General features: G+C 40.1%; 2 protein-coding genes across 3 annotated transcripts; one reads left to right on the top strand and one right to left on the bottom strand.

Annotated features, from left to right (window-relative positions):
- Positions 1–75: 75 nt before the first annotated feature.
- Positions 76–10,694, top strand: LOC126828717 (tubulin alpha-8 chain). Of its 2 annotated transcripts, none has more exons than XM_050558682.2 (8): positions 76–216; positions 3,765–3,990; positions 5,130–5,278; positions 6,522–6,674; positions 7,797–8,100; positions 8,536–8,811; positions 9,588–9,728; positions 10,294–10,694. In XM_050558682.2, exons 1-8 carry the CDS (start codon positions 214–216, stop codon positions 10,419–10,421), a joined length of 1,380 nt encoding a protein of 459 aa, XP_050414639.1. In that variant the 5' UTR covers positions 76–213; the 3' UTR covers positions 10,422–10,694. The 2 variants fall into 2 exon arrangements, with proteins under 2 accessions (XP_050414639.1, XP_050414640.1); XM_050558683.2 differs by having other exon boundaries at positions 8,536–8,796; positions 10,294–10,692.
- Positions 10,695–19,200: 8,506 nt separating this feature from the next.
- LOC126827980 (mucin-2-like) lies at positions 19,201–22,338 on the bottom strand (the record flags this gene model as incomplete). The annotated part of the gene is made up of 3 exons (XM_056102285.1): positions 19,201–20,774; positions 20,856–21,646; positions 22,079–22,338. Coding segments are annotated over 3 exons (2,625 nt in total), but the record flags the coding sequence as incomplete, so codon positions are not given.
- Between the last annotated feature and the right edge of the window lie 71 nt (positions 22,339–22,409).

The following is a 22,409-nucleotide window of genomic DNA, read 5'->3' as shown; positions in this document are numbered from 1 at the left end:
TATATTGTAACTGATGAGTAATAAACATGTAGACTATCATGCTAAATAGTGAACTCAATACCATGACGTCACTCTCTTAGCAGAAGCTACAGGGCAGGGCGACTTAGAAAAGGTATCAGAAACGATTTGTACACGGTCCGTAGCACACCTAGTACAACTCTTCTATCCAGCTTCCATTTCGCCAGGAAAACATAATCCACTTACATCAGCAAAATGGTAAGTTGTCTAAACCTTCCATAAAGCATTAATTAAATTAGAGAATATAACTATTTCTATCAATTATTTAACAGACTAGCCTACTTTAAACATTATTTTAATTTTATATCGCTTTTAATCAAGAAAATAAATATGTATGAGGCTCATTTTTTTATATATTTGTTGGACATTAATTCGGTGAGAAGATCGGTATTTAATCAAATCTAAAAAATAAATAAATTTTAAAATTCGAATCTTAAATTTTCGATACTCGGAGCTATTTATTGCGTTATCAGCAAAATCTGAAAAGTCAACATTCATTTCTTCAATAAGCTTTGTTATTATATGCCTTCGTATATAATATTATCATAAAGCTCTTAAGACTGTCATAATAATGTTAATATTGGGTGTTGACAAATTTGTGTGACTGGCCTAAAGTTTACGTATTTAATATGGTCATCCTGAATTCTGATCGTTATTGATTATCAATTATTTGTGCATTCCCTATAAATATGATGAAAACCTCCATTGAGGCGTCTGTCCTGTATAGTGTTCAATTATTATCGGACCGGTGGCTAACAGATGCAGTTGTTGGCAATGTGCATTTGCTTTTAGATTTATCTCAAAGATGACATTTAACAATACCCATACAGAATATGCAACGGAAAAATTTTTGGTTTGCCGAGAAGTATGTATGATCTGCTTTGCGTGCGCTATAGATTATAATATTGGCTGTATGTGGTAAAACAAGGTAAAAGGCTATAATAATATAGGTATGAAAAGGATACAATACCAGATGTTCAAGAAGATCTTATCAGTATCAGACTCTTATGTCTGTAATTTCTTTTTAACGAGCTGAAAACAAATCCAAGAATAATACGAGATATCTTGCGATTAAATTCTCTTTTTTCTCGTAAGTTTGGTCACCGTTTGACACTACATATTTTCGCTGAATAATGAAATTCAAAGAAAGTTAATGCATCGGAGAAAGGTTAGAGTCCTCGATCTTATGCAAGCCATTGGCGTGCACGTAAAATAATCCATGGTAGTTATGCCATACAGTTAAATGACATGTTATGTACAGTAATAATTAATTTATAACAAGGTGTCCACCGGCTTTATGCAAAGCGAGCAACTCCCGCGCTTTTTGTACATGCAGCAAAACCGGAGAGTGACCCCCACCCCACCCCGCGCTCCCATACACACACATAATTTGTTACAGGTGAACAATACAGCTGTAAGGGCGTTTATTTTCCAACTAATGAACAACCAACATGATGAAGATTTATTTTAACAGCGCGGGACCATCGGTACCAAACAAATACATGGCCGGGAATATTCTCACAACGGAAGAGCTATCATGATGTGCGGTTTATTCCATATAATATCGTCCTGGGTGTGTGTTGATGTAAAATAGACGGCAATATGGCTACCCTGGAAAGATTATCCCCACTCGCCTTACCCACTAAACATAGAAACAAAAAAAGAATGTAATAGTGCTGGGCATGACAAAACGATGAAACCCACGTTGTTATAATTTCTATTTGGTCTCTCGCTATAGCCTAGAAGTTGTTGAATTTGAAGGATCCATTTAAAACAAAACAAAAAAAAAAACAAAAAAAAATACAATCGCTTTCAAAAACTATATGTTAATTCAAGACGTTATTTGATTATGGAGTACTGTACTTTATATCTTTCGCTATTGAAGTTTCCAAAATTTACTCAAAATATACTTAAACTGGTGATTCATCTGATCCCGCACCTGTCAAATATATTCTTAAATCGACCTTTAGCTTAGGTTGAAAACAGGCTTTGTCTTGGAAACGGGTCCAGGTGAATTGATTTCTCTGATTATGAAGGTTAAATCTCGTGGGGTTTTTTAACGGGCCTTCCGGATTCCTCACAGTCTAAAGCCCCATACTCCCATAACGAAGTACTGAAATAAAATGTAGCCATATGTTAGTCCCGAAATGTCTTAGTGTTCTGTCGAGTAAAGAGGACGTTAAATCCCATTTCTATCTCTCTGGAACCTTAACAAACATTTCTGTATAATATAATATAGCGCTTCAATCATAAATAAATAAACGTATATTGACATATTGTGAGGTACCATATCTATTGACAGGACGTTGGCACGTAATTGAAATCGCTATCGTTATTAAAATTTGAGGAATGTTGAGTCCTTGCAAATCACAATATTGTTATAGATAAATTTCTGAAAGGAATATCAGAACAAAATTGTTTCAATTCCGTTGCGTATATATGATGAATTGAATCCAAGTCGGGAAATTATCTACCGTCTTTATTTTGGTTTTGTGTTTTTGGTTAAAATGTTAAATAATCAATTTAAGTACATTTTTGTATGGATTAGGCCGGAAAAATATAGATACTGACTTTTAGTTCTATTTATATCGCTTTATTTTTCCTAACTTCTTGTACAAGTAAAAATAAGTACTTCATCGTCTGAGAACTTCTGCAGATGACATAAACAAGTTTAGCTTCTACCATATGTGCGTTCTTCTCATCCAACACATGTGTTTCACTATTTTTTTTCTAAAAAATATTTTTAGGATTGCAGGGTTTAGAGTTTCACTCGTCTCAAATTACATTCCCATAGTCTTATACCTTTATATACCTGGAATATCTACACATTCCTATCAACATAATGTCATACCGACCCTGTTAATGTACAAAATTTACAGCCATGAAATATACGTATCTTTTTTATTTAAAGATATTCCGAAGTTAAAATTGTTTATTGGCCGGCTGTAAGTCATTTGATCCAAATTGGGCCTTCCTCATACGATAATATTAAAATATAAATACGTATTTAATTATAGAAAAGTAGTCATTTCTGGCCACGTTTAATGAATGAATATTCGCGAGGGATAGATGATAGTAGACGAAAACGTTTCTGTTTGGGAAAAAAATGTCCTCTTTTATATTGCACATATGACCATAGAAACATAAATACGTGGTAGTCTCAAAATGACTTGCAAGCCATTACATTTATTTGTATAGAATATGTGAGTCACTAAGAATAGAAATCATATTGCAGACACCATCTGCAAGGCAACATTTCTCATGAAGTGATTTTTTTTTTCTAGACCTGATAAACTTGATGTTGTTAATAACCTCGTTAGATATTGAATCCATTAATTACATACTGATGTTATAATTACATTATTAATTAGAACTGACGAGCTCAAACTGTGCTCAGATATTTGATTTTTTACATTCTGAATTCAAGTTTTTCTAATGTTCTAACTTGCCCGTTTAATGGAGCAAAATCACATTCATCGGCAAATTAAATGTCAAAATGGCCCACGACTCCCTATGCCGATAAAGAATGACACACAGAAAGCAACGAATGTGTAATGAATTCTTTCCTTCAATGGCGTTGTGAATTATGTATGAATGCAGCAATTTAACCAAATTATTGGCTATGGCAGGGTAATGGGGACGGATTACTAGATGAATCTGACATTTAGCGCATAATAAAATGAATGATTTTAGTTATAAAAGTCAACATTCTGCCATATCTAACGTACAATTTTTTTTCTTGGCAGCGTGAGTGTATTTCTATCCATGTTGGTCAAGCTGGAGTCCAAATCGGAAATGCATGTTGGGAACTGTATTGTCTGGAACATAATATACATCCTAATGGTAATATGGAACACGAAAAAATGATGATGTCTAATGGCGACGAATCTTTTAACACGTTCTTCAGTGAAACAAGCCATGGAAAACACGTACCTAGAGCAGTTTATGTTGATTTAGAACCAAATGTAGTTGGTGAGTTGTCTACGCTTTTGTTTCTTTTTTTGAATGGCTTCAACTATCTAGAGGTGTCATCGATAAATATTATCGGTAAATAGAATGACAATTTCCTAAAAGTTAAAGGAATATTTTTTGATATTGCATTCGTGCATAGTGTATGCAATTGGCCATAGAATCACGGTGGACCTTATCAGCTTTCAGTAACCCAATAATAGCTGGTCGTGTCCCAATAATACCATCTATATTTCGACCGAAGCCTACTTATGCAAATGCCATTTCAATATGACCATCCGAAGCAATCCCCTTCTTTATGAAGGTCTTTTTTATGCCCATTTGTTATGTATTTTAGAAATAACCCGGCCCATAAAACAAGATTACTTTATACTATAAATAAGTTATCCACAAAAAGTAGGTTATTTTGAAAAATGTCAGATTTGTTCATGGCATATTGGACAAAACAGCTGCGCTAAATTCCAGTATATACCAAAACTGATAAGAAATAAAACAGATTGCTTAGATTTATTGGAAAATAAAATATTAGAATACGGCCATTCCATGTTATAATACTAGTATCCCATACTATCCTAAATTGTGTTTATCTGGTTCGCACACGCATGCATGTCCAAAATTGGCATCTGATTATGTTAACCACCATCTGGGACTATCATTGAAATTAAAATCTCATGGTTGTTGTGGTGATTCTAGTTAAGTACATACAGCGAAGAAATATTGTTAACTATGCGACCCGCCCAAATAAACAAAGAATATTAAGTGTTTTAAAAGAGTAAACACAGCCTTTCGAACACGACACCTACCGGTATTTCTGGCTGCGAGCCACGATGATTCGCTAATTATCCCGATGTTGAACGCGAAAGTTCCTCGGGGATTTTCCAGCGTTTTTCCCATGTCAGTGTGAAGGACGGGGTTTTGGCAAGGAACGGCGTCTAATCGTTCAGATGGAACAAGTAGCAGTAGTTTCGTGTACACAAGGTGTAGACGTCAAAGAACCCTTGAGGTTTGGAATTCAATTGCTGTACGGGCAAACTTTCTCTCGTAACACACTGCTGCGTATGTTCGTCTTCATTAACCCGACGAAGACAATAAAGCCATTTCATTCACTACTTCTAACTAATTCATTTACTTTTAAATTGTAGATGAAGTTAGAAATGGTACGTATAGACAGTTATTTCATCCCGAACAGTTAATCAGTGGAAAAGAAGATGCGGCAAATAACTACGCAAGGGGCCATTATACCGTTGGTAAAGAAATTGTGGACCTGGTTCTGGATAGAATAAGAAAAATGGTAATTTAATCACTTTCCTTTTAACATAACCCAATTATCCACAAGTTATGCTAGACACTCGAATCTCCCAACTCGAATTTTCATGCCCAAAGAAGTAGTATCTGTTTAAAGTTTTATCATATTTTAAACAAAACAATGCACATATTATGTATATACGATGTGTAGAGGTTTCAGACAGTTTTATTATATATTATTAAATCAGGTAGTGATATATTCTTAACATGAAATACAACAATATGACATTACGTTTTAAATGTACATAGCTTTATATTTGTAAAATGTTTGGAAGAAGTAATAGAACAGACCAAATCGGAAATGTTTGACTCTTTCCTTATCTGTATTAATGTCAGAGATGGACCAGAAGATAATAAGCCCTGCTTTTTGTCAGTTTTTTTTTTAGAATTAGAACCTAGATTCCGACCGTGGCACCCTGGATATAACACACCATTCGAAACCATTTAACTTTCCAAATACCATGGCTGACTGTCCTGTATCTTCCCTGTTCAATGCTTGTACACAGAACATTAGATCCACCATCGTCGATATTTGTCCCCGAAAACTTTCTGTGTTTGACAGAAAATATTTCAGGAAGGGCCTCCATGGAAAACTGTTTCCAGAGACAGCCATTAACCTTCGAAGGTCAGAAAATCTGCCAACAAACGGAGTCTTATATTTTCTACTCCCCACTATCCCATTGTCAACCTAGAAAATGGCCATAATTGAATCATACATTTTGGAATAGGTCTCATGTCATGTCATCCTTAGGCTTTTTGAAAACTAAAGTTGGTGGAAGGGCTGGTAGATACAATTAAAGAACAATTCCACAGAACTTCTCTATGTGTGTCATGTTCATTAAATGTAATGAGTTCAGATCATACACAATACCAGTAGTGTTATTAAATCCATTTTGACCCAGAAATTATTCAAACGGATTGATCATAACGAAATTGTGGAGCAATCTACTTTGTATTGATTTCATTCCGCCATCTTGTTTTTTCTAAGATCGGCATATCAGTTCCATCCCTTAAGATAGCATATAAAAAACGTTTGATGTCTTCATCGTTTACATTGCTAAGGAAGACTTGTGATCCGCGTTTTTTAAAAATATAATTAATGAATTTCACCCTTGACCGTGTCACGCCATTACGCATGTTTATAGATTGTTTCATAATTGCACATGCCAATTTTTGAAGTACAAGTTTGAAATCTAGATAAAAATCGATGACCGTTATATTTTCTCCAGGCTGACCAATGTACTGGACTTCAAGGGTTTCTGGTATTCCATAGTTTTGGTGGAGGAACCGGTAGTGGATTTTCGTCTTTATTGATGGAGCGTTTATCGGTAGACTACGGCAAAAAGAGTAAACTAGAGTTTGCGGTTTATCCAGCACCCCAGGTATGTCCAAGACAATTAGTTTTGAAATGTCCATTTTTATAGTAAGGTACGTGAAGATTTGTGGGTGAACCAAACAGGCATGTATCTGTTAACTATGGGAGCCTATAACTACAATTCATAATTTCTACTTTTCGCCCCTTCAGAATGCGAAAGTCGAAAAGTAGAAGTTACGACAAAATGTGAGGCGACAGCACGCTATACAAGCCAAAATCGACTCGAAAATAGGAAAATAAGAAATTCTACATCGCAATAATAGCGCCTCTCGTTTTTTCCTAATTTCTAATTTTCGACTTGCATTTTGGCTTGTGTACCGTCTTGTCGACTTTCAACTTAGTCATATTTTTGTATTTATTGATGCCAGTAAGAAGGCGCCAACACGCTATACCAAGCAAAAATGCAACTCGAAAAGTAGAAATTAGGAAATTAACACACCGCGCTATTAGCGACCTATCATTTTGGCTTGCTGTCGTACTGTCGACTTTTAGAGTTTCGGCTCGGAAGGTGTTGTAGTTTCTACATTCCAGGTCACATTTTAATACATGCAATTCGCGTTAACCAAATAGCCTGTATGATAAAGTCTAGTATTGATGGCGATATTAGCGACCTGTGATTTTGGCTTGCTGTCGTGGTGTCGACTTATCGAGTTTCCCCATTCACCGCTGATTCTTGATTTATCACACACATAAACACATGTGTATGATGTCTAACAAACCAAGTATACATATAAAAACAATAGGAAAAAAACACAGATAACTGCCCCCAAAACCTATGCAATTCCTCTCACAGATTATATCATTTGATTCCGAAAAGGTAAGTATTCCTTACTTTGGTTATGCCACACGAAACATTATGTCGTTAGAAAGTTCAAATTGGCTATAGTATGGTGGTTAAGATAAACTATAAGCTGGTGACTCGATAAGGCGTAGCTAGTTTTCTGCACACAATTGATATAAGATATATATGATATATGAAATACTTCCAGATAAAAAAATCTCCACTTTGCTTCATTTTGACATATATTAAATCATATAAGCCAGCTGTCTGCCCTCTATAGGCTTCTTCAAATATTAATAATATATATATATATATTTTAAATGTATATATTTTAAATGTCTGTTTCAGATTTCTACTGCTGTGGTAGAACCTTACAACTCTATTCTGACAACCCATACCACATTGGAACATTCAGATTGTGCTTTTATGGTAGATAATGAAGCTATTTATGATATTTGTCGTCGTAATCTGGACATTGAACGACCATCCTACACAAATCTTAATCGTTTGATCGGACAAATAGTCAGCTCTATAACTGCTTCCCTCAGGTTTGATGGGGCTCTGAATGTCGACCTGACAGAGTTTCAGACCAATCTTGTTCCTTATCCACGAATTCATTTTCCTTTAGTGACGTATGCACCCATTATTTCAGGTGAGTATTATAACAATTTGCCAAAATACTTCCACTCTGGTCACGGATCCAGGATGTTTTCTTTTTTTTGCCGATGCAGGTGAGGGAAGTTCCAAAAGGGCCCAATTTTAGTGTGGTACGAATCGAAACAAACAGATTGTTAGGAGCCTCTGACTAAATGTCACCAGAAATGGGCCGTATGCAACAGGACAAGGGAAGTAATTTATGTAAAACTACATAGAGTTATATAGTCTCTATACTTGGTTTATTCTAACATATCGTTGTTTTAAAACAAATATTGAACAAGACAAAATTTTATTTTTTATTACTTGATTTTCAAATCTTTTTTGTTTCTAAAATAAGGTTATGCAATTTCTGGTTCTATCACAAGGCGGCTTGGGGTTTTATATAATGTTTATCTTATATCAACGCTTATATCAATGTTTTGTAATTCAGCGGAGAAGGCTTACCATGAACAAATGTCTGTAGCAGAAATAACCAATGCTTGTTTTGAACCTTGTAACCAAATGGTGAAATGTGATCCAAGAAACGGCAAATATATGGCATGCTGTATGCTGTATCGTGGCGACGTTGTACCAAAGGACGTGAACGCGGCCATAGCAACAATCAAAACCAAACGATCTATTCAATTTGTTGATTGGTGTCCTACTGGGTTTAAAGTTGGAATCAACTATCAGCCGCCGACTGTTGTGCCTGGTGAGCGAGTGACGGGTAGGGGTGCGCATGAGATCAACGTTATACGTTTCTTTGTCATCGATGCTAATACTTTCAAATACTACAGACTGGTATAAAGTAAGAGTGGATTCAAAATTGTATGAGTCTGGCCGATTATTCTGCTTAGTCTGCCAGTGAACGTTTTAGACGAATGAAACAAATAGTCCATATTGCAACAATGGTTAATGGGCTGATACTGTTCAATTCCGGAATTTGAATAAAATTAATATCCGTATAACTGGTTTTCTTAATATTGTTTTCATTTAAATATTTTCCTGAATTCACCAGGGAATCCAGTTACAGTGTAAAACATATAATTGAATTAATTAGTAGCGTAACAATAAAACGAAACGTTGATACATAAGCTTACAGTGTAAGTAATTTGTTTCTTTAGGAATACACGTCACGTTGAAGTATTTATATAAAATAAGCGATCTTCAATGTTACGTTGCAAAATGAAGAATATAAAATTAAATTAAAGAAATCAAGCTTCTAGCATTATCATTTATATATATATAAATGTCTGATAATAATATACTGCCACAAATAAGAATTTGCGCTTCTGTGTGGCAAGTTCGGCGAACTTGACATGAATGAAGCCGTAAGGACAATCTACTGAAAAGTAGATTCAACAATAAGTATTCATATGCATACACCTTCCATAATTACGGATGGATCCCTCTTGTCCGTAAACTTAACAGAGAACCGGTTGAGTGAACATGGTAAATATGAACAACAAAATCAACTTTTAATATGTTTTATTTGTTTGCAAGGTGCTGACTTGGCGCAGGTTCAACGAGCTGTTTGTATGTTGAGTAATACGACCGCTATCGCTGAGGCATGGGCTCGTCTTGACCACAAGTTTGATCTTATGTATGCTAAAAGAGCCTTTGTCCATTGGTATGTCGGAGAAGGTAGGTGGATAGATTGCAATAGCAGTGTTTAGAGGGTGTGTAAACGTACACCCTGGTTGAAGACGTAAAGATCTGCATGCAGTTGCAATTTGATGAATTGCAGACAAATGGTGCACGGTTTGTGTACCATCTGAATGGCTATACATATAGATACAGTTTCCATGAACCCGTTTGAAGTCCAAGCTTGAAAAATCCCACTGGTTCTTCTGTGCTAACGTCAGAATAACTACCAGTGGGCTTTGTCCGCATATCGTACCGCGGAAGCCTTTATTACGACTGTGGTTGTTACTGAACATAAAGGAATAATATATGCAGTTGATGCTTATCTATTTTCCAAAAAATAAACCCCGGGTCAGGTATCCGGAAAACGAAGTGGTTCTTACATTATTTTTCTTTAAATCTGGCAGTACAAAACGTCTTATTTAACGAATCCACATCCTATTCTTAGATTTTGTCGAAATCCATTGGATTATTGCATGTTTTGACAACCGGTACAAGGATTTGCCTATACTTGAATTTTATTTACCAGCTCACCAGATAAAATTTTCTGGCTTGAATTTTACAGGTATGGAAGAGGGGGAATTTGCTGAAGCCAGAGAAGATCTTGCTGCTTTGGAGAAAGATTATGACGAAGTTGGCGTAGATTCGATCGAAGATGCCGAAGAGGGAGATGAAGAAGGGGAGGAATATTAGAGAAAAAGAACAAATACTGATATTTTCCTATGGAATTGTCCATGCTCAATTTTTATTGTACACAGGCTTTGGGAACAAACAATATCCCCTTTGATATGCTTTTTAGTAATTGTGAAATATTTTCGCTTGATAAATTCCAAGATCAACTAATTAAAGCAACTCTTGCCCTAAAAAATGGTTGGGATCTAAGAGATGCAACTTCTCTTGATACAAAAGTGCAGTATTTTCTGATAACTAATAAAGGTCTTGACAAGGAAAAGTTACCCTTTTTTTAATCCTAAAATCCTAAACGGTTGGTTTTAGACCCTATAAATGTAAAATGAACATATAAATTAATGCTTTTGGGGTCGTCAACTGATCCCTTATACCATTTATATGAGCCCCCACAACTTGCGACCGAGAACTCAAATTTACGATTAGGCTTAACTCTTCATCATAATATAACATTGTATATTATGATGTAAACTATTCCAATGTCGAATTGAGACTGACGCGTATTTTTTAGAAAAAGTTGCTTCGGTAATGAAAAGCAACTCTATGTAGAGTAAATTGGTAAATAATTTATTGCGCATCTTGTCTTTCACGGCATCATGTTATTGGGGTAGTGGTATCCACCCCAAAACATTAACATACCAAATATGTCAGTAGGTGATGAAGTAGTGCAGAGTTACAAATATTCGTAAATTTGGATTCGAGGCCAGATGTTTTAAGGATAGAGGGTACTCCGAAAATGCTATAAGGAACCACTTAACACCACTGTGCATACCTTCAAACAAAGTATAGACCCCCAAAGCATTAGTTCAGATAACAAATTTGCTATTATGATGAAGCAATGCAGAGTTATGCCTATTCATAAATTTGGGTTCTCTGTTGCGCGTGACGAGGGAAGAGGTACCCCCGAAAATAGTATAAGGATCCAGTTAACACCACAGGCTATATATATCTTCAAATGACTTCAAGAACATTAATTTAGAGACCGAACTTGTTATTTTATGATATGCAGTGCAGAGTTATGCCCCTTTATACAGTTGGGTTCTTGGCCGCAAGGTTTTGGGGTAAGGATATCCCCAAAAATGGTACAAAAGAGCATCGGACATCTATGAAAAGCATTTCATAATATGCAAGATTGACTCTGGTAACTTAGAGGAAGGCGTCAGTTTCATGTTTTTCACTTAAAAATGAACGATCCCCTTTTTCATAAAGGACTATCATCTTGGTGTTGGTCAGTTACTGTTAGGCCTACCATGATCCTGTCACGCATTTCGTGGTTAGAAAATGGGCCCGTGTTCGAAAAGAAGTAGCAAGACAAGGCTAATATGGAAAAGTGACGAATCTGGGTTTGGACCAGCCACGTTGACGTAGCGAGTAAGGCGCTGACTCACTAACCAATAGGCATCGGTTTTGATCCTGGTGTTGGCCTAGAATGTTCAGCGTGTTTCCCATTATCCGTACAGGAACAAAGTTTAGTCGGATCGGACGTATACACGTTGGCGTGGATGTAAAAGAACCATTGACTGTTGGAATTCGATAAAGAGTAGGTGGCAACGCTGCTGTCCTAGCTAAATTTCGCATAAATGGTGTGAGCCCGTTTTGGTTAACCTGTAGGGCGGTAAAACCCATTCCACCAACTGCGGTCTGCACCCAGCAACATTTGCACCAGCATTTAAGAGTGAGCTCCCATGAATTAGAGCTATTATTATACAGGTTTAGCTATTATACAGCACGAATAATTTGTGCAAAAGCCAGCTAAAGTCCCCGTCACACAAAACTAGTTCACATTACGTTTTAGAAAATGTTGCCAAATGGGTTCTTCGATATTACTAGGGATGTGTTACAGCCATAGGCGTGGATTTAGGTGGGGGGGGGACGCGCCCCCCTCTTAGAATCGGAAGGGGGTGGGGGCGAATAGGTCTCTGCCCCCCCCCCCTTGATTTTGATCGCCAGGACACGTTTTCAGGTTTATATCCACAAGAGAACAGTCCTAATCGTAGAACGAACGCCTTTGGACGATTCACTTAACTTCATGAACAATTAATATTTATGCAGCTTTGATGTATTGTCATTCCATATTGTCATCATATTACCCCTAGTTGCAGCCTTCATCGAAATAACACTGGTACAGTAAACTGTTCGTTATTATTTATTTTGTTTGGTAATGAAATGTTCCAGGTTCCAGGGTTCGTCCGCTACCCCCCCCCCCAAAAAAAAAGTTATGACAAATCCACGCCCTTGGTTACAGCGTGACGTGGTCGCGCATCAAATAGCAGTAATGCCCCCGTCAGACTGGGTGGCGTCCTTACTGCGCTGCTGCGACCATACAGCGAATAGAAAATGCACAAGGTCGCCGGCAAACGTAAACACAACGCAAGAAATTGTCCCCAAAAATTTACAAACTTGATAAAAGTCTCGCTCTTTACCCCGACAGACCGGGGTGGCGCCTTTACTGCGCTGCTACGGCGACGGAAAATGGCCCCAGAGCGCGCCGAGATCGCCATAAGCGTGGTGGAAACGCCAGATATCGCGCTGTGGTCTGGATGGTCGCAAATGATCGCCGAGTCACGGCGTTTGTTTTGAGCATGTTCAAAACAAACGCCAAGGTTCTGCGATCTGCCCTAGAAAGATGTGAAAACGCAATTTTTATTGTAAAAGTTTTAATATTTTGGGACATTTTCGTACGTTGTGTTCACGTTTGCCGGCGACCCTGTGCATTTTCTGGTCGCCGTACGGTCGATGCAGCGCAGTTAGGACGCCACCCAGGTCTGACTGGGGCATTACAACTTTACAGGTTAGATCGCAAAGCCTTGGCGTTTGTTTTGAACATGCTTAAAACAAACGCGGTGACTAGGCGATCATTCACGACCATGGAGTCCACAGCACGATATCTGGCGTTTCCATCACGCGTTTACCGCGCTTATGGCGATCCTGGCGCGCTCTGCGACCATTTTCCGTCGCCGTAGCGTCGCAGTAAAGACACCACCCCAGTCTGACGGGGGTATAAGACTGGGTCAGTTTGTAGCTCGCTCGATCACATTGCGTCCTTAGTAGGCCCTACGTTCAAAACAAATTCACAAGTTCTGTATGAGTTAACAACACGTTTCTTCATTGTTCTAAAAGTTCCAAGTAGTTTCTCCGCAAGTTCTCTACTCGTTTTGAATACGTATCTGTAGTTCTTACGAAGTCTTCACCATATTGTTTGGCGCAATATAGCCCGGTTGGAGCTGACGTGCCATTTAAAACAACATATTTCATTTATCATTCCATTTTGCCTGCATTACTCTCGTACAAGGTGGGGTATAAACAGATTTCCTGCAGTGCACATCACTTCAATTTCCAAAATTGAACAGAACCATGGCACTTTAAAGGATTTATGACTAGAATCTTTCTCTGGAACCTTAAAATCGAAGAAATTGGTCTAAAAGCACATATTGATGTAACATGAATGTATATAAAGTGATTTATATTCAATTTTCGTTTTTTTTTAAATATTGTAATTTTTAACCAATTACGTTCGGTGAAATACGTGAACAGTCCAAATTGAACGACAATCGTTTGTGCCCGCTTAGTCCATACTACACGGGTTTTTGTTATTATTTTGTGGTTATTATTTCTAATTACCCCCGCGAGGTCTTCTGGGATATGTTTTCCTATTTGCGTTTCTAACGGAGCGAGAAACCATTATACCATGGATCTTTCTATGATTATATGGTTTCGTCCCATACTAAAGTCTAACCGTTGTTTCTTGCCACACCCACCTTCCTGCACTAATGACAAGGGGAAATCATACTGGAAATTTTCGAGGTAAATTCTCGGCCAGCGCCCTACACACCGAACCACTGTTACTGTGGGTATGGGACTGTACATCGCATCCACTCTTTTGATTTGACGTTCCTTTATTATTTGTGTCGTGGTTGCGTTTTTGTCCTCTGGAACCACTGGTATTGGTTAGAAAATGCTTACTGTTGCTTGTCCACACAAATTATAAATGGAATTTTGAAAAAGGGGAAATAGCTCCATAAAAATATTCTTCGAAATTCTTAAATAATATTACATAGGTCACATCTTTACGACACCAATACTCTTATACCAGATTACGCCAATTCTTTTAAATTGGTTGTCTGTCTACCTCTGCGAGTGATCATCAAAAGTAGATAGTGTTAAATAGGCCAAACATATTTATCGAAATTCTTAAATATTAGATAGGGCCTATTTTATGAAAAACCGTGGGTTTTATTTAATTAGACCTAATACGTTATCCAGTTTGCTTGTCTTCAAATTTGTGAACGGATATTTTTGGAGTAAGGACAATAATTCCATACGGATTCATCTCAAACATCGTAAGTATTAAATAAAAAAACACCTGTATGTCATTTAAATGAAACGTTCAGCCAATTATGTGAAGAGCTTCTGGTCGTTTTCTTGTTTTCTAACAAAACCAAAAGTGTACGAACAATTGAATGCAAGGGTAATAGCTTAATAAATATTAACAGAAATTCTTAAAAATGTTATCCTATTTTTTGTACACCAAAATTATTAACATTCCTCGTCTTTTTTCTCCACGTCTTGAAAAACTTTGTACTTTTCGTACATACACCATTGTATTGTAATCTGAGGAGATAAAGTCTATCTCTTTACGGGCCCAAGCCAAGTATACTATTCAAAAAAAGTAGGGGATATTTGATTTTTAAGTGTTATTAAAGTCACCTAATGAAACTGACGAAGAAACAAATGACAAAATGAAATGAAGTTCACATTCATCGATTTATTCCAAATGATCGTTAGACTAAGTAAGGCACAGACTGACCATTATAAGGGTAAAATGATACCCGGGGTCAAACAGCAAAGTTACCACAGCATCACAACCAAGTCAGTAACGGGTAAATCCTCCTCTGTTTGCCAAACAAGCATTGATCCGACGTGGCATACTCCTAATGAGACGTCTAAGGTCATTTTGGTCCAGATTGTCCCATTCCTGTTGCAACGCAGCAGCAAGTTCTTGGACATTGGCAGGACGTTGTTGACGTTGACGTAACCTCTGTCCAAGCATGTCCCAGACATGCTCGATGGGGGAGAGGTCGGGACTCAGTGCTGGCCAAGGTAATGTGGTGATGTTCTGTTGTTGGAGGTAACCTGTAACGATCCTGGCCCTGTGACATCTTGCGTTGTCATCCTGGAAGATGAAACGGCGGCCATGACGTCGTGCGAACGGCACAACATGGACTGCCAAGATGTTGTCCCGGTAGTACTGGCCTGTAACACGCCCTGCAACAACATGTAAAGCCGTTCTTCCAGCAACAGTGATGCCTCCCCACACCATAACAGAACCACCCCCAAATCGATCATGTCTGATGACGTTAACGTCTTGGAAGCGCTCGTTTCGACGACGCCACACCCTCCTACGTCTGTCCAAAAAATCAACAGTGAACCTTGACTCATCTGAAAACATCACATTGCTCCAGCGTCGATTATCCCAGTGTTGACGATCCCTACACCAACGACGTCTTGCCTGAATGTGATGATCTCTCAAACAAGGGATCACGCGAGGACGTCGGGCGCGAAGGTGACCCCTATGCAGTCGATTCCGAATCGTCTGGCCACTCACTCTCACACCAGTGTCTGTTTGAAGACGAGCGCTGATCTGATTTGCTGTGATGACACGATTTCTCAAGGCCAAGGTACGGATAAATCGATCCTGGGCTTGAGTTGTCGCCCTTGGTCGACCTGAGCGTGGTCTGTCCTGTACAGATTGTGTATCACGGTATCTGGACCATAGCCTGCTTATGACAGACTGAGAAACATTCATTGTCCGCGCCACAACCGCCTGTGTTGTGCCGATCTGTAGCATGCCAAGGGCACGTAACCTTTCATTTTGGGTAAGCCGACGCATATCAAAATTTGTTTTCTGGTCACTAAAACAATTAAACTGATGTTTCCACCCTGGAATTCAATGCCACAATGACTGTAACATTCAAAGTCAGAGTCGTGCAAATCTTGGGTTGGACCCCCATGATGATCCCAAGCATCACCTGCATTCCATGCGGTAGCTATTGGTGCGTTTGGGCGTCACATGTAACTGGAAATATTTCTTCTGTTAGGTTCTATAGTGACTTTTTTCGTAGTCATTTGCATATTTTAGTATTATGCCCCCAAAATCAAATATCCCCTACTTTTTTTGAATAGTATACTTCTGATTTTAAAAATAAAGCCTTATGATCGCGCAATGTTAAATAAATTATCATTGGGATATGATAATGTATTCTAAAATACTTGACTGTAGATTTAGATTCGTAGTTAAGCATATATCAGTCATGGAGTTTTCTTGAAGTTGTCTGTGCCATTCTTTTGTTAAATATACTCTTCAAAAAAAGTAGGGGATATTGAAATGCAAATACCTATGCAGGTTGTCATATGAAAAATAGTCATGGACACTTGACATGCTTTGGGAGTATGTTCACAGATGAAGAACTTATCGCCCCAACAGAACCATTGAGCTGCAATAGCGCCATACACGTGGGAGGGGTTCATTGTCAAATTGGACAAGGAAGGGTTGAAGAAAACTGCCGCGTGCTGGTTTATCTATCCATGTTAGCATTACTATCGATTCATGCACAAGATTTACTGTTTAGCGTATCTTTTCTTTGGTGTGTAACGTTTAATTTGATCGGGAGACGTGTTCGTCGACGTCAACGTCAACCGACAACACTGCACAAATTGGCCGTGGCACTGCAAGAGGAGTGGGTCAGATTGCCCCAAATCGTGATTGAACGGTTGATTAGGAGCATGCTACGACGAATTGCTGAATGTCTGAGGATTGGTGGAGCAATTACTCATTATTAAGACAAAAATCAAAAACGTCCATTTTCACTTTTGACGGTGTATCTCTTTGCGAGTGAAATGGGGCCGTCAGATAAGTCGCCCATATGAATTGTTTATGTTCATGTGCAGGCAATTGGCCTGTTATTAACATTCACTGGTTACCTCTAATAAAAACAGCCGTGCATTTCCGCAGTTTTGTATTGTTTCTGAATAGCCCCTACTTTTTTTGAAGAGTATAGATCAATATAAATAACATAAATACCAATACCAAGTTTGCCTTTTCTATCAACTTTATATCTTTAAACCGAACTATACATTTTATTAATATGTTCAGGGATTAATCGAAGAGTTTACTCAATAAGACAACACACCAAGCGTATATTGAATTAATAAAAATAACATTGGATCAGCGATTTATCCATCATTATTACGGCAATGGGCTGTTAGTTGGTGACGTTGTAGGACTAGTAGTTGGTGATGTTGTAGGACTGGTAGTTGGTGACGTTGTAGGACTGGTAGTTGGGGAAGTTGTAGGACTAGTGGTTGGTGAAGTTGTGGGTGATGTTGTAGGACTGGCAGTTGGTGATGTTGTAGGACTGGTAGTTGGTGAAGTAGTTGGGCTGGTAGTTGGTGAAGTTGTGGGTGATGTAGTAGGACTGGTAGTTGGTGAAGTTGTAGGACTGGTAGTTGGTGAAGTTGTCGGACTGGTAGTTGGTGATGTAGTAGGACTGGTAGTTGGTGATGTTGTGGGGCTGGTAGTTGGTGATGTAGTAGGACTGGTAGTTGGTGATGTTGTAGGACTGGTAGTTGGGGAAGTTGTAGGACTAGTGGTTGGTGAAGTTGTGGGTGATGTTGTAGGACTGGCAGTTGGTGATGTTGTAGGACTGGTAGTTGGTGAAGTAGTTGGGCTGGTAGTTGGTGAAGTTGTGGGTGATGTAGTAGTACTGGTAGTTGGTGAAGTTGTAGGACTGGTAGTTGGTGAAGTTGTCGGACTGGTAGTTGGTGATGTAGTAGGACTGGTAGTTGGTGATGTTGTGGGGCTGGTAGTTGGTGATGTTGTAGGGCTGGTAATTGGCGAAGTTGTGGGGGATGTTGTAGGACTGGTAGTTGGTGAAGTTGTAGGACTAGTGGTTGGTGAAGTAGTAGGACTGGTAGTTGGTGATGTTGTAGGACTAGTTGTAGGTGATGTTGTAGGACTGGTAGTTGGTGACGTTGTAGGACTAGTGGTTGGTGATGTAGTAGGACTGGTAGTTGGTGATGTTGTAGGACTGGTAGTTGGGGAAGTTGTAGGACTAGTGGTTGGTGAAGTTGTAGGACTTGTTGTAGGGCTGGTAGTTGGTGAAGTTGTAGGACTAGTGGTCGGTGAAGTTGTTGGTGAAGTAGTAGGACTAGTGATCGGTGATGTCGTAGGACTAGTTGTAGGTGAAGTTGTAGGACTGGTAGTTGGCGATGTCGTAGGACTGGTAGTTGGTGATGTCGTAGGACTGGTAGTTGGTGAAGTTGTAGGACTGGTAGTTGGTGATGTCGTAGGACTGGTAGTTGGTGATGTCGTAGGACTGGTAGTTGGTGATGTTGTGGGGCTGGTAGTTGGTGAAGTTGTGGGGGATGTTGTAGGACTGGTAGTTGGTGAAGTTGTCGGACTAGTGGTTGGTGAAGTTGTTGGGCTTGTAGTAGGTGACGTGGCAGGACTTGTAGTTGGTGAGGTAGTAGGGCTTGTAGTTGGTGACGTTGTAGGACTGGTAGTTGGTGAGGTTGTGGGACTAGTGGTTGGTGAAGTTGTTGGGCTTGTAGTAGGTGACGTGGCAGGACTTGTAGTTGGTGAGGTAGTAGGGCTTGTAGTTGGTGACGTTGTAGGACTAGTGGTTGGTGAAGTTGTTGGACTGGTAGTTGGTGATGTTGTTGGACTAGTTGTAGGACTAGTGGTTGGTGAAGTAGTAGGACTGGTAGTTGGTGATGTTGTAGGACTGGTAGTTGGTGAAGTTGTAGGACTGGTAGTTGGTGATGTTGTGGGGCTGGTAGTTGGTGACGTTGTGGGGGATGTTGTCGGACTAGTGGTTGGTGAAGTTGTTGGGCTTGTAGTAGGTGACGTGACAGGACTTGTAGTTGGTGAGGTAGTAGGGCTTGTAGTTGGTGACGTTGTAGGACTAGTGGTTGGTGAAGTTGTTGGACTGGTAGTTGGTGATGTTGTGGGACTAGTTGGAGGACTAGTGGTTGGTGAAGTAGTAGGACTGGTAGTTGGTGATGTTGTAGGACTAGTTGTAGGTGATGTTGTAGGACTGGTAGTTGGTGAAGTTGTAGGACTGGTAGTTGGTGATGTTGTAGGACTAGTTGTAGGCGATGTTGTAGGACTGGTAATTGGTGAAGTTGTAGGACTAGTGGTTGGTGAAGTTGTAGGACTTGTTGTAGGGCTGGTAGTTGGTGAAGTTGTAGGACTAGTGGTCGGTGAAGTTGTTGGTGAAGTAGTAGGACTGGTTGTTGGTGATGTCGTAGGACTCGTTGTAGGAGAAGTTGTAGGACTGGTAGTGGGTGATGTCGTAGGACTGGTAGTTGGTGATGTTGTGGGGCTGGTAGTTGGTGAAGTTGTGGGGGATGTTGTAGGACTGGTAGTTGGTGAAGTTGTCGGACTAGTGGTTGGTGAAGTTGTTGGGCTTGTAGTAGGTGACGTGGCAGGACTTGTAGTTGGTGAGGTAGTAGGGCTTGTAGTTGGTGACGTTGTAGGACTAGTGGTTGGTGAAGTTGTAGGTGATGTTGTAGGACTTGTAGTTGGTGACGTGGTAGGACTAGTGGTCGGTGAAGTTGTTGGTGAAGTAGTAGGACTGGTTGTTGGTGATGTCGTAGGACTAGTTGTAGGTGAAGTTGTAGGACTGGTAGTGGGTGATGTCGTAGGACTGGTAGTTGGTGATGTTGTGGGGCTGGTAGTTGGTGAAGTTGTGGGGGATGTTGTAGGACTGGTAGTTGGTGAAGTTGTCGGACTAGTGGTTGGTGAAGTTGTTGGGCTTGTAGTAGGTGACGTGGCAGGACTTGTAGTTGGTGAGGTAGTAGGGCTTGTAGTTGGTGACGTTGTAGGACTAGTGGTTGGTGAAGTAGTAGTTGATGTTGTAGGACTGGTAGTTGGTGAAGTAGTTGGGCTGGTAGTTGGTGACGTTGTAGGACTTGTTGTAGGGCTGGTAGTTGGTGATGTTGTAGGACTGGTAGTTGGTGAAGTTGTAGGACTGGTAGTTGGTGATGTCGTAGGACTGGTAGTTGGTGATGTCGTAGGACTGGTAGTTGGTGATGTTGTGGGGCTGGTAGTTGGTGACGTTGTGGGGGATGTTGTCGGACTAGTGGTTGGTGAAGTTGTTGGGCTTGTAGTAGGTGACGTGACAGGACTTGTAGTTGGTGAGGTAGAAGGGCTTGTAGTTGGTGACGTTGTAGGACTAGTGGTTGGTGAAGTTGTTGGACTGGTAGTTGGTGATGTTGTGGGACTAGTTGTAGGACTAGTGGTTGGTGAAGTAGTAGGACTGGTAGTTGGTGATGCTGTAGGACTAGTTGTAGGTGATGTTGTAGGACTGGTAGTTGGTGAAGTTGTAGGACTGGTAGTTGGTGATGTTGTAGGACTAATTGTAGGCGATGTTGTAGGACTGGTAATTGGTGAAGTTGTAGGACTAGTGGTTGGTGAAGTTGTAGGACTTGTTGTAGGGCTGGTAGTTGGTGAAGTTGTAGGACTAGTGGTCGGTGAAGTTGTTGGTGAAGTAGTAGGACTGGTTGTTGGTGATGTCGTAGGACTCGTTGTAGGTGAAGTTGTAGGACTGGTAGTGGGTGATGTCGTAGGACTGATAGTTGGTGATGTTGTGGGGCTGGTAGTTGGTGAAGTTGTGGGAGATGTTGTAGGACTGGTAGTTGGTGAAGTTGTGGGACTAGTGGTTGGTGAAGTTGTTGGGCTTGTAGTAGGTGACGTGGCAGGACTTGCAGTTGGTGAGGTAGTAGGGCTTGTAGTTGGTGACGTTGTAGGACTAGTGGTTGGTGAAGTTGTAGGTGATGTTGTAGGACTGGTAGTTGGTGACGTGGTAGGACTAGTGGTCGGTGAAGTTGTTGGTGATGTAGTAGGACTGGTTGTTGGTGATGTCGTAGGACTAGTTGTAGGTGAAGTTGTAGGACTGGTAGTGGGTGATGTCGTAGGACTGGTAGTTGGTGATGTTGTGGGGCTGGTAGTTGGTGAAGTTGTGGGGGATGTTGTAGGACTGGTAGTTGGTGAAGTTGTCGGACTAGTGGTTGGTGAAGTTGTTGGGCTTGTAGTAGGTGACGTGGCAGGACTTGTAGTTGGTGAGGTGGTAGGGCTTGTAGTTGGTGAAGTAGTAGGTGATGTTGTAGGACTGGTAGTTGGTGAAGTAGTTGGGCTGGTAGTTGGTGACGTTGTAGGACTTGTTGTAGGGCTGGTAGTTGGTGATGTTGTAGGACTGGTAGTTGGTGAAGTTGTAGGACTGGTAGTTGGTGATGTCGTAGGACTGGTAGTTGGTGATGTCGTAGGACTGGTAGTTGGTGATGTTGTGGGGCTGGTAGTTGGTGACGTTGTGGGGGATGTTGTCGGACTAGTGGTTGGTGAAGTTGTTGGGCTTGTAGTAGGTGACGTGACAGGACTTGTAGTTGGTGAGGAAGTAGGGCTTGTAGTTGGTGACGTTGTAGGACTAGTGGTTGGTGAAGTTGTTGGACTGGTAGTTGATGATGTTGTGGGACTAGTTGTAGGACTAGTGGTTGGTGAAGTAGTAGGACTGGTAGTTGGTGATGTTGTAGGTGATGTTGTAGGACTGGTAGTTGGTGAAGTTGTAGGACTGGTAGTTGGTGATGTTGTAGGACTAGTTATAGGCGATGTTGTAGGACTGGTAATTCGTGAAGTTGTAGGACTAGTGGTTGGTGAAGTTGTAGGACTTGTTGTAGGGCTGGTAGTTGGTGAAGTTGTAGGACTAGTGGTCGGTGAAGTTGTTGGTGAAGTAGTAGGACTGGTTGTTGGTGATGTCGTAGGACTAGTTGCAGGCGATGTTGTAAGACTGGTAGTTGGTGAAGTTGTAGGACTAGTGGTTGGTGAAGTTGTAGGACTAGTGATTGGTGAAGTTGTTGGGCTTTCAACCGGAACTATGGCAGGACTAGTAGTTGGTGACGTTGTGGAACTAGTAATTGGTGATGTGGTTGGTGGAAGGT

The sequence above is a fragment of the Patella vulgata genome, chromosome 7 (assembly GCF_932274485.2).
Source record: "Patella vulgata chromosome 7, xgPatVulg1.2, whole genome shotgun sequence".
In the NCBI taxonomy this organism is placed as follows: Eukaryota; Metazoa; Mollusca; class Gastropoda; family Patellidae; genus Patella; species Patella vulgata.
The sequence above is the reverse complement of the archived record's forward strand: the minus strand, read 5'-3'. Positions and strand labels throughout refer to the sequence as shown.

Coding starts and splice junctions, on each gene's coding strand:
- LOC126828717 (XM_050558682.2), top strand. Junction 6,675..7,796: donor CGGTTTATCCAGCACCCCAG/GTATGTCCAAGA, acceptor TGTCTGTTTCAG/ATTTCTACTGCTGTGGTAGA. Junction 9,729..10,293: donor CCATTGGTATGTCGGAGAAG/GTAGGTGGATAG, acceptor TGAATTTTACAG/GTATGGAAGAGGGGGAATTT.